This window comes from Octodon degus, unplaced genomic scaffold (genome assembly GCF_000260255.1).
Source record: "Octodon degus isolate 3935 unplaced genomic scaffold, OctDeg1.0 scaffold00050, whole genome shotgun sequence".
In the NCBI taxonomy this organism is placed as follows: Eukaryota; Metazoa; Chordata; class Mammalia; order Rodentia; family Octodontidae; genus Octodon; species Octodon degus.
The window spans coordinates 2,678,893-2,691,410 of NW_004524626.1; the positions used below are offsets into that span (position 1 = coordinate 2,678,893).

Here is a 12,518-nt window from a genome sequence, read left to right on the forward strand (position 1 = left end):
CGACAGTGAGCACAGCACTGCAGCTGACCGTGACTTAGGGACGAGAGCGACAGTGAGCACAGCACTGCAGCTGACCGTGACTTAGGGACGAGAGTGAGCCAGCAGTCCCACTACAGCTACAAGGCAGTGAGGTGAAAGATTGCGATGTCTGATCTGGTACAGAAACATTAGTGTGGAGTTTAAAAAGATGTAGCAGTGTAGTCATACCTGCAGTGTATACCTGTGACCTACATTACAGTGGGCACTACTGATAAAACTCTTCACATGCCAGTTTGAAGATTTGGTAATCTGCCTAACCTGGCAATTGGACAGATAATCTGAATGATATCTTTTGTTATTAGTGAGGTTGATAACTTTATATATTTTATAAACAATGAGAATTTTCTCTTAAAAGAATGGACAGCTTATTTCCTTAGCCTATTTTTCATTTTTTAAAAATAAATTCTTTGGAGCTACTTGTATAATGAAGTCTAGTTGATAATCTTGTACATGGAGTCCTTTTTATGTTAGTGACTAATGAAATTGAAAGTATTTCAAAAATAGGCACAAAACATAAGCAAGACACAAGCTAAATTCCCACTTACTGGGCCTCCTGTGCACCACCCCCATTCCTGTCCCCGGCTCCTCCTGCCCCAGGTGGCTGGCTTCTTTCCCACTCACAATCTCGACCTCTTTCTGCATTTCTGGGTCATATACCCATTCTCACCTCATAGCACTACATGCAATTTTCTGTATTTGCTTTATCCTGTTAATATTTTATTCCATTACACACATAAGTCAGGTTATATTTTAGTGTAGTTTATCACTTCCTTCATGTTTCCTGCTGCATAGACGCATGATATAAGTGCATTATAATTTATTTATTTCTGGTTTTGTTAGTATACAAGGTTGTTATGAGTGTTCTTGTACATTATTCTTACCCGACATGTGCAGGACTGTTTTTGGTTATATGTATATATCTACACAGACTTGCTGTCTTTTAAATTTGTTTCTACTGCCACAGAAGGATGTCCATAGGTATTATGTGTAAAGCAAGGTGACAGAGAACTATGATTAGAATTTCATTTTGTTAAAAAGAAGTAACAAGGGTACACAAAGAAAACATATATATATACCAAAAAGTATTGTGAATGTGTAGATTTCATTCAGGTGGAAGAAGTGATATAATCAAATCTACTTGGTTACTTTGGAAGAAGCAAATCAGATGAGGAAAGAAGAGAATGAACCTATGTTTTACACGTCTGTTGTGGTTTGTGTGAAGGTGTCACCCCGCAAAGCCTCATGCAGTCATGGGCAATTTCCGGAGTTTGTGACTGATTAACATGGGTGTGGGTGCGGCACCTGCCCTGGGGAAGGTAATCTGCATTACAGTGTAAGGAGGGAGAAAGGCTAGCTAGCTGCCTGAGCTGCTGCACTCCTTTTGCTCCTCTTCTTTGCTGCTGTCATGAAAGCCTGCTCTCTACCATGTGTCGCTCTGCATTGGAACCAGCCGAGTAAAGACTGAAACCTTCAGTAACTGTGAGCTAAATAAACCTTTCCTTTCTTCATTTCGAGTGTTGGGTACTTGTCCCAGCAAAGAGAGAGGAGAAACTGAGAGAACCTCTGTATACTAACTTGATGAAACAAGAATTTATTGCTTCTGTAAACTTGAAAATAGAATTAAAAGACAAAAACCTATCAACACTGCTATAAAATTCTGGTATAATTCTAGAAGCCCATTTTAAAGTCGAATTGTCTAACTTCCCTGTAGTACTTTACTATAGTTGGACTATCACATGCTTAGCAAAATAAATCATCATTATCAAAATTTACTCTAAACAAAAATCAATTAACTGATAATGACATCCATAATTCTGAGCTTATCATTTTCCCCTAGATAACAATGTTTATGTTTACTGAAACTATGGGCTGCTATTCTATAAACTCTTTAGAAGAGCATCAGAATAATTTCCCTCAATAGTAAATCTGTGCAACGCTAATGAGATAAGAATACTAGGCTGACAGGAAAACCGTGAAACCAAATACACGGAAGTGAGCATTTCTCTCATTCTATAAGGTGAATGGAAAGCACAGGACTTATGATGAGCAAAAGCCACTTTTTCAATTGTACAAATTGAGCTGCTAGTAAAGTTAGGCAAAGGAGAAGTAGAACAACCAGAAGTTAACAATACCTGTTTCCTGTACTATTTTCTCGGTGGTGGCCTGAGGGAGGCAAGGAGATTCTTCCGTATCATGTTCACAGTTTGCCAGAGAAGAGAGTGCAGTGTCTCCCCAGACAGAGGAGAAAGGCTCCTCTTGCGGGTGTGGGTGCTCTTCTTGGACCTCAGCTATGTGGTCAGCCGAGAAGGGTGTGGGGCTAGCCACTGGCTCGAGAGGTGGAACACCAGAATCTGACTCTGGGGAAGTTCTCAGGCCCTTTGGTAGGAATGATTTGGTAACATGCATGTGGTTACAGAAACTGTCTGAAGGCTGTTGATATAAGAGATTATAAAGGAGGTTATGCAAGTTCTCTACAATACTTACTTTGAAATAAAAAGACCTTTTTTAGTGAATCCTCATGAAAAGGAATTTTGTCTGTCAGTTTACCAACCAGGATACATAGTTCATAACACTTCATTATATAAACAAAGCTAACACAGATACCCAAGATACATAAAAAACCACTGCTTATCTAATCAATCACTATATCCCATTATATAAAATCCAATGGCTAATTATCAAAAGCACCATCATGAAATAGGACAGTATGGATAATGCTCTTGGCTAGAATGCTGAAGGAGTAGAAAAAAATATTTGAATTACAACAATATATCAAGTTGCATATTCAGAAGACAAAGACATGAATTTCTCTAGTTGTTTCCATCTAGGGCATAGATTCTGTTTGTAAAATAACCATTATTTCCAGTAAACTATAGCAAAAATAATACCACCCAATACAGGCTTGAAAACAGTCATGGGCTCTCACCTTTCGCTCCAGACTGTCTTCTCCATCTGTGGAGCTGACGCTGTCATACAGCCTCGTCCTGGTGGGCCTCTGGCGCCGGTTCTTCACAGAGAGCTGGGCACGAGTTTTCAGTGCTTTGGAATCTAGGCGCTCTGTCTCTGGAACTGCTTCATTCAAGTCTATGATAAAAACATGACAATAAACAAAATAGGGAAGTTTTGGAGAGGACTGATAAAAGGACCAACATTGATAACAACATCTCTAACATCAGGAAACAGATGACAACCATGATAACCTGATACACAGCAGGTAACAAATCAGTGGAATTTAGAGAAATGTACCTGGTCTAGAAGAATAAAACAATGCTAAAGATGATCAACATAACAATAAAAGTTCACATCCAAAGAGCATAAAAGCTTTCTACAAAATAATTATAAAAAAAGTATGACTTCATTTGCTTATGAGTATGTACACCAGGATGGCTCCTGACCACAGATATGAGGGAAGACGGACCAATGTGGGAAGATCTCAGATCATTCGAAAGAGGATGCATAAGGAAAGTTTACCCAGAAATACACCTGTGTGTGTGTTGAAGAAAAGTATGTTCTGCTTGCATTTATTTGCACATGTAACCAAGCCTTAGAAATAAAGCAGTTAATGGCTGGGAATGGGGCACAGAGGTGTAACACAGGGCTTACCCAGCAGGCACAAGGCCTTGCATTCGAACTGCTGCACCGACTGAAAAGAAAAACTGGTTATCTCTTCACAGTGTCAGTCATTAAGTGAAGCTATGTTTAAAAATTATTAATTAAGCATTTCTAGGTTTACATTATTAAAAATATGATAATGACATTTCAGAAAACTAGAGTGTACTGTACTAATTAAATGAAGCACTTTCTCACAATGTCATTAGCTTAGGCCTTCTTTTTTGGTAGCACTGTATTCTAAATATGTTAAAAATCAAAACATGAAAGCATTTTAAATTGTGCCTCTTTTATTTATGAGACCAAGCACTTGTCCAAAGGTGCCAAGAAATAAAATTAAATATAAATTTGCCCAGGAGATACAGCTGCTGAATGACAATATTTACAGAAAGTTTGACTTTTTATTTTCTATACTTTAATGAATAATGAATATTCAGAAAAGTCAGACCACTCAAGTATGTATGAAGAACTAGATATTTTCTAATTAGTCTCTTTACTTTTTATGCCAAAGGAGGAAAAATCATCTCCTCCATCACTTTAATTTCCTCCTAATAAAATCTGTATTTGCAGCCGCCCGTTAAGAGTTCATTAGTTGTGATAATTGAGACAAAGTCTGTTTACATACAGAACGCAGAATGCCACAGAGATGGAAGTCATAACATATCAGAGACGCTGCAGTGAACATGCTGGCGCCTTTGCTGTCTCATGTCTGGTCGCACGCTCCACAGCACAACCTCTGCCATGTATGCCCCCTCATTTGTCCTCCATGACAACCCCTGAGAAACACAGTGAGTATGCGTTTTTTCCCTCTCCAGAAGCTCAAAAAACTCAGGAAGACTTGCCCTCACTTACACAGCTAGCTGACGGTCTGTCACCGCTTATTCTAGAGGGTTGACTCCTGGGCTACCAGGCCGTTCACTCCTGATTAGCTAGTTTAAAAAAAGCTACTATTACAGTATTTTAATGCCATTATGAGTCAGTGTTTTAGATTATAAAACTATACATGCCTTGACTAGGCTAAAAATTCAGACCTCCAAAAGGTTACTCATGAATATTGTCATTAAACTTCCATATGTTAGGTTTATTGGAGAACATGGAAAAAGAAGCTGAACTGCTTTTCAGATGATTTATGTCTGGATGGCTTAATAATAGTTTTGGTTACTCAGTTCCAAAAAAAGTCAAAGAAGATGCTCTTCGCAGTTTTGTCAACATGCTTCCCTTCCTGAACCATGAGGAGCCAGCACAGCAGCTCATGTCCAGGACTAGAGCAGCTACTCCATTACTGAGAACTGAACAGATAAAGCAGGAGAAATGAGAGGGGCTTTACTAGCAGGGCTTAAGGGTACAGAGAATTTATTCTGACTCCTGGGTCCATTGCTGCTAGCAATCGGCCTGGTCTTGCTGTCAGACAACCTCAACGCACAATGTGATACATGTGCTCCAACAGCAGCTAACTGGGTGCACACTACTTGCATATACACCTGAAATTCTGTCTATTAAAGATGGAGTCTGCTGGATTGTGAAAAGTAGTGTCTTTAAACCACTTCTCACGTGGCTAACAACATACTGCCTGCAATTAACAGTTTCTGAGGGTCTCAAAGCAAATACAAACACTTTTATAGAGTGACTATAGACTATGAACCAGTAATTTATTCCAATCTGGAATTTTCTTTTTTTCCAGTATCAGAAAGCAAACTCAGGACCAGGCAGATGGTTGTGTCACTGAGTTATATCTGCAGCCCAAAAATCTGTTTTTAAAAACAACCAAAAAAAAAGGAGTAGTGCTGAGAAATTTCCACTTTCACAGCACTTAGGCTAGGAAAAACTGGGAAGAGAAGGAACACCGTCTTTTAGAACACCTGTGAAGGACAAGCAAGGGAACCAACACAATTGACTGGAGGAGGCCTGTGCCTGAGAAGACTCTCTAAAAAGAGGCACTCTGAAACAGGGAGAGGTACCCACACTGTGAGGGCAAAAATTAATCTGAAAGACAGCACACAGATGGAAGCAAATATCTAGATTGGTGAAACTGGGGTGGGGGGTGGGGGTGCGTGGAGCGGTGGTGGGGAATAGCCATCAAGAGATCCCCAGATAGCTGGAGGGACCAAAGTAGTGCTCAGAGGGTAGACTTCTGGGACAGTCTCTGTGATTGAGGGCTTTGCTCCAAACACTGGGGAATGCTACATCCCTGTAGCATCTTTTCTGTCACCCACTGCAAGCAAGAAACACCTTCACCCAACTCGGAACATAGATATAAAAGTCCTCAATAACACACTGCAAACAGAATGCAGCAATTCATTAAAAGGATCATTCACTGATGCCACATGGGTTCTATCCCAGGGTTGCAAGGATGGTTCAACATATGCAAATTAACAGATCGACATAAACATGGGCACAGAAAAAAAAAATACACATGGTTCCAACAATAGGTGCAAAAAAAAAAAAAAAAAAAAGTCCTAGACAAAATCCAACACCCATTCATGAGAAAAACACTGAAAAAACAAAATAGGTACAGAAGGACCAAACAAGTAATATCAATTGTATAGGCAAAAACTAAAAGCTTGGCCTCTAAAAACAGGAACAAGACAAGTGCACCACTAGTACCACTCCTATCCAACACAGGCGATACTTGAAACATCACCCGGAGCAATCAGACCAAGAAAGATATAAAAGAGGTGAGTATAGGAATGAAGTCAAATTATCATTACTTGCAGATGGTATGTTCTACAGAAAAGGCCTAAAAACTTCACCCAAAGACTCCTAGAATTAGTAACGAAATTCAGCAATGTAGCAGGATACAGAACCAGCACACAGGGCCAGGGATATAGCTCAGTGGCACTGCATATGCCTGACAAGTGTGAGGTCCTAAGTTTGATTCCTGGTTCAGAAAAAAAAAAAAAAAATTAGCACACAAAAACCAATCATATTCCTGTATACCATTAATTAACTGAGAAAGGAATTATAGAATCAATACCATTTACAGTAGCATCAAGAAAAGTTAAAGACTTAGGAATTAACCTAAATAAGGAAGTGAAAGATCTCCAACCTGAAAACTACAGTACTCATAAAAAGGAGTTTAAAGAGGTGGAGGGCTAAGGATTTAGCTCAGCGGCAGAACGCTTGCCTAGAAACGCCCAGAAAGCTAGAAACTCTGGGTTTGGTCCTCAGCACCAAAGCCAAAAAAATTAACCTCAACTAAAACCGAATTAATAGATACAACTCAACTAAAGAGGCAGAAAGATATCCCATTCGTAGACAGAACAAATACTGTCAAAACTGGTGGTATGGCGTGTGTCTAGATGCCCCCAAAGCCTCATGCAGTCATCGACGTGCTCTTCGGGGGGCTGGACCGGAGGGCATGATGCAGGGATGAGGTGTGTGGTGCAGGACGGAGGGTATGTGATCACTACACAGAGGCCCACGGACAGGCTGGCACAGTTCTGGGAGCAGACAATGGGAAGCCTGCCCTGGGTGTGAGTGCTACCAGCCCTGCCGTGGGTACCCGGGAGCACACAGGGGACAGAGGAGGCTGGCACGGCCTCTCTCTTCCGCTCACTGCTGCACTGCTGGCTGCTAAGTCACCTGCCTTATAGCCAGCCACCTGTGATCTGAAGCCTCTGCAAACTGTGAGTTAGAAGAAGCTTTTCTTCCTCTAACTTCAGGGGTTGGGTATTTTGTCTCAGCAATGAGAAAAGTAAGACAATGGCCCAAACTGATACACAGCTTTAATACAATCCAAATCAAAATACCTTCAGCATTCCTCAGAAAGCTAGAGAAAACAATCCCGAAGTTCATGTAGAACCAGAAAGACCCAGAATAGTAAAAGCAGTTTTAGACAGGAAGAACAGAGTGAGAGGCATCACAATACCCAATTTGCAAGTTATTCTTCTACAAGGCTATCATAATAAAAATGGCATAGCATCAGAACAAAGACAGGCATGTAGATCAGTGGAAAGGAACTGAGCATGCAGAAACAACCCCACATACATCCCATTACTTGACAATGGGGCCTAATCTATGCTAGTGGAAAGATAGCCTCCGTAGCAAATGGTGCTAGGAAAATTTGACATTGGTATACAGAAGATTAAAGCTAGACCTATATCTTTTATCATGTGTTAAATTATTTTTTGACAACTCATTTTATTCAGAAAGCAGATAATTCTGATCACAGGTGGTCCAGGAACACTTAAATACTAAATCCAGTATAATCAGACGTTAGACATTCAAACGTCATAGCCTATGCTGCCACGCTTGCCTATGATCTCTCCAATATAAACCACGTCCATACTTCAGTGGCCACCGAGCCACTCAGCACAGCTTCCTTTACTGTGAGCTGTTTGAAGCTACCAGCTGGAGCACTATGGACTGTTTTTTCAGGCTCTGAACAGCTGCAGGGATCTCAGCAGGGGTTGGAAGAACCAGCTCAACCTTGGCATAATGCCAAAACGTGGCCAGTCAGGGCTTCCAGGAAGTCACAGCAGTAGTCGTTAGCACCAGGGCCTTCTCCACGAGGTTATGGATGAACTGGGCTATGGTTCTAGGGTGGAAGAGCCAGGGCCTCATGTGTTAAATTAAAATCAATATGGATCAAAGATTTAAATAAGAGAAATACTTAACCTATTTTAAAGATAAACTAGGTAAAATTCTTAAAGTCATAGGTATAGACAAGGAGGTCAATAAAAGTCAAAAGCTCCTACACCGGAAAGGAGACCACCAACAGAACAGAAGCACGCTGCCAGCCACACCTTGGATAGAGGGCTCACTCTGCACGTTCCAATTTTAGTATGTGCTGCCAAAGTGAGCACAGCTAATCTCAGTAACATCAGAACAACTACAAAAATTCAGGCCTCCCCAAAATAAAAGACCTGATCAAAAAACAAGCAAGTGAAATGAATATACACACTCAGAGAAAATACAAATGGCCAATAAACACATGAAAAAAGTTCCACTTCAACACCCCTTAGAGAAGTACAAATTAAAATGTTAAGATTCCACCTTACACCAGAAAAATGGCAGTTGGCAATTAGGATACCAAAACACATGTGCTGACATGGTTCCTGTGAAGCAGGAACCACCTGGACTGCTGGCAGGGACATAAAGTGGTACAGTTGTGGCAATCAGTACAAAGGTGCCTCACAAGCTAAAAACAAAAATTCCACCTGAGCCAACTATCCCCTTCTAAATATCATCCCAAAAGAATAAAGATACCATATTATAGTGATACATGTATTTCAATGTTTATAGCAGTGCAATTCATAATGGCTAACCTTAGAAGCAATCCATATATATTCACTAACAGAAAAATACATAACAAAAATACAGTTAAGTATATATAACGGAACACTACTTAGCTATCAAGGAGAAATTCAAGACATTTGTGCAAAACTAGATGCACCTTGAAAACATAACGTTAGGTGCAGTAAGTCAGACACATAAACTGAAATGCCATACGGTTTCTTTCCTATGAGAAAGCCAAAGCATGAATAAAGAGCAAAGGGTCAGCCCGCTTTCCAGGCTCCATGTCTCTCTCAGACAGAAGCTTTCTTACTCCCAATAAACTCTTCCTACTCTTAAAAAAAGAGCGAACTAAAAGACTGTTAAAGATCTTTTGCCAGTGGGAAGGGGACCAAGAGACCAAGGGTGAGGGTGAAGGGAATGGAAGGGGCTTTAAAAAGATATTAAGATGTTCCAGGTGCATGTAGTACCCACTACCCACAATGGACATAATCATTTGATGTGGCAAACACTGACTTAGAATATAATAAGACTAAGAATATAATAATAATGAAGGAGGATCTAGATACAAAGGAAGGTAGCAGGTGGGGAGGGGAACTGGAAGAAAAAGAATCAAGATCTGTTAAGTACAGCTGCTCTTTAAGGTGAATATGTACATCAGGCACTGCAAACATGTACCTACAAAAACACCAGAAAGGCAAATAAAGCACAAGGAACATCTTTAGAAGGATTAGAAGAGCGACGTGTAAGCAGGGGGTGAATGCACACAAGCCTTAGGCTGCCCACTGCACAAACGTGATCTGTTTGACCACCGCGAACAATCTCCTTCTGCTGCACAATGTAAGAAGCGTAACATGACAACCGAAAGGAGCACTGGTATTCCGGCCCAACTTCACTGCGTGTAAAAGCAGCAGCCTCAAAGAAAGCCACTGACTGTGTACTACCTTGTACTCCCTAGTAAATCTGTGGGAGAGAACAGAGAGAGTTCAGGCCTAGAAGCCCAGGCTCCCCAAAACTTACAGTCACCTCTGCAGTATAAACAAACAATCTTCTGCCTTCCTTGAATCTTCTTTTTAAATTTTATTTTCTGAACAAAAACACAGGTAAAGAGCTAACTTTGCAAACTCACAGAAGTACTGAAGTACACAGCACCAAGAGGAAAACACTGAGGGATTTTATTTGGCTTTGTGCGTATCCGAAGAGTCACACACACACACACACACACACACACACACACACACGCACACACGCACGTGTACACACACGCACACACACACATACACACACACACACACACACACACAGAGCTGCCAGTCTTACAGATGGCCCTGTAACAGGAGGACTCCACTTTTGGCTGGCTCAACGCTCCTAAGTTACGTGCTGCCTGATGTGAAGGTTGGGGGGACCAAGTTCCCTCGGTGGCATTCATCCCTACAGAGATCTAAATAGTGCACCCCTGCCCTGAAGCCGAGACGCCTGCTCTTGCTCTCCCTCCTCCGTCTCGTGCACTTGTTGTGCTGTCCACAAGCACCACTTCCCTCCTGTCCTCTGCCTGCTTGTATTCTTCCTTTCAGTCCCCGGGCCTACCTCTGACTCTAATGCAGCTAGAAATACAAAGAGAAGCAGCCATTAGTGGATCAAAATACAGGCAGACACATTCAGAGGAGATGCACAGGGGCTAACGGCAGCTGTCCTGAGTGGGGCTAAGCTCAGCTGCATCGTCGTAAGCCTAGTTTCAGTATTATTTCAGATTTGAGCCTTTGAAAGAATTTAATGCATTTGATAATAGTCTAAACAGCTGTTATGAAAAATGCTCTATGAAATTAGGATGTTATATATCATATTACCCAGAGACTAGTTCCCTATAGTAATGCTGTGAGTCAGTCAGGCTTTCTCTCTAGACTGACATTATTTTTGATGTAAATGGGCAGGATCAGACACAAGAGGCAAGTGAACTAGGGGAGCGGAGCCCCATAACAATGTACTCCCCTCCGCATTCTCCTGTGCCTTATTCTCCTCAAAACCAGCCACACCTTAGTTGGGCAAGTGTCAGCTGGAAAGCCAAGTATAAGGAAGCACTCAGTGGCATTCAAACACTTAAATGGGATCTGTGTATCGTTCAGCCACTGTTAAGTTCCTAGGGATGGACCCACTGGGATTCAGCTGAACACGTGCTGTGCTCAGGGGGCAGGTCTACGCATCTTGGAGAAGCAGTGGCACAGAGTCACCCTGAGAGAAGACCGAGTCGGTCTTCCCTGAATAGAATCCACAACCAGCAGCTCTGCCAGGGAAGTGAGCGATTTGCCTAACCTCTCAGGGGTCCCTCAGGATCTCAGCCACAAAACAGGAATGATAATGACACAACACAATCCGCAGCATTGTTATGAAGATTAAATGCATTAATAGATCTAGCAGTGCTTGCAAGAGTGATTGCCACATAATAAGCACTCAATAATGTCTTTATATACGGACATGAAGAGATGAACAAGAAATTGAGTAGAGCAGGTTCTAGAATGATATGTACATTCATTTAAAGTATTTAAAAAGAAGCAACATTAAATAGATTTTCTAATGGTAAATATATACATATGATTATATAAGAACGCTGCATGACATACTTCCTACAAGAGTGTTAGACTAGAAGATGTTGGTCAAAAGGGAGCTTAATCTTACTTGTAATGTTAAAACTTTTTATGTTATGTATTTTTTTGTGTAATTTTTGCATTAACATTTACTTATAAATTTCGAATTAATTAAAAAAGAGAAAAACGATCCACATATTTGGTACATTTTTCTTCAAAGACGTCTTAATTTCATTCTAGTTTGAGCAGCCCTGCTATTCGGTATTTCCAGAAGATGATGGGGGCCTATGGAACTTTGTCAGAGTCCATGGACCACAAGCTGTCCCCACAGGACCAGGCTGTTCTTTCCTTACACCTCTAGCTGGAGCTTTTCACCTGCCTGACTTGTCACTGTACTAACGCTACATCATTTGGGCTGAATAAGTTGCTAGGGCTTGGCTTCAATTACTAATCTGCTTTAGTCCTATATAAAGAAAACGTGCAGAGTCATCTGTGATCGAGACGAAGTATCCAACTGCTACCCATGCTATCTTAGCGTCTGGGTTAGGAATATACCCAGATAGTCCTGGGTATACCCAGGCAACTTTCACTCTGAATTCTATTAATAGTTTCTTTATAGCTACTTAACCGCTGCTAAATTTGTACTCCAACTAGTAGTTATGCAGTTTTCTAGGAAACTAATTTCTTACCATATCAAAAAAGTTGATAATTATTTTTAATCTTTTAATTAGATTTAAATTCACTGTGTATGAACTACATTGCATTTGCTAACAGATGAAAGAACATTAAGGAATTTCTTTGTTCCTTTTTATTCATAAACACAGTATCAAAACTATCTGTATGGTGCTGGAAACATAATTTGATCATTTTGTGGAGTGCTTTTCCAATGTACCCAATGTCTTTAGTCCTGCATTGGTGGAAACAGCATTTCAGAAACAACTCTTTAGTAATGCTATTATAGGCAGCTAAGTTAAACAGAAATAAATACATAGTCAGTGTGGGACTAGATGTCCCTGGAAAAAATAAATGGAATAAAATGAAGAAAAAATAAAG

General features: G+C 40.7%; 1 protein-coding gene and 1 pseudogene across 13 annotated transcripts in view; both read right to left on the reverse strand.

The window, feature by feature from the left end:
* Ppp1r9a (protein phosphatase 1 regulatory subunit 9A) overlaps nucleotides 1–12,518 on the reverse strand; it is a 326,880-nt gene that overhangs the window by 25,616 nt on the left and 288,746 nt on the right. For 10 of the 13 annotated variants that reach the window (XM_023716825.1, XM_023716821.1, XM_023716820.1 and 7 more), the window contains 2 exons: nucleotides 2,966–3,123; nucleotides 2,172–2,469 (listed from right to left, as the gene is read on the reverse strand). In XM_023716825.1, the coding sequence (XP_023572593.1) occupies nucleotides 2,172–2,469; nucleotides 2,966–3,123 (456 nt within the window). The remainder of the gene's footprint in view (nucleotides 1–2,171; nucleotides 2,470–2,965; nucleotides 3,124–12,518) is intronic. The other 3 variants (XM_004632621.2, XM_004632620.2, XM_023716822.1) reach the window with 1 other exon arrangement.
* LOC105742396 lies at nucleotides 7,872–8,211 on the reverse strand (annotated as a pseudogene).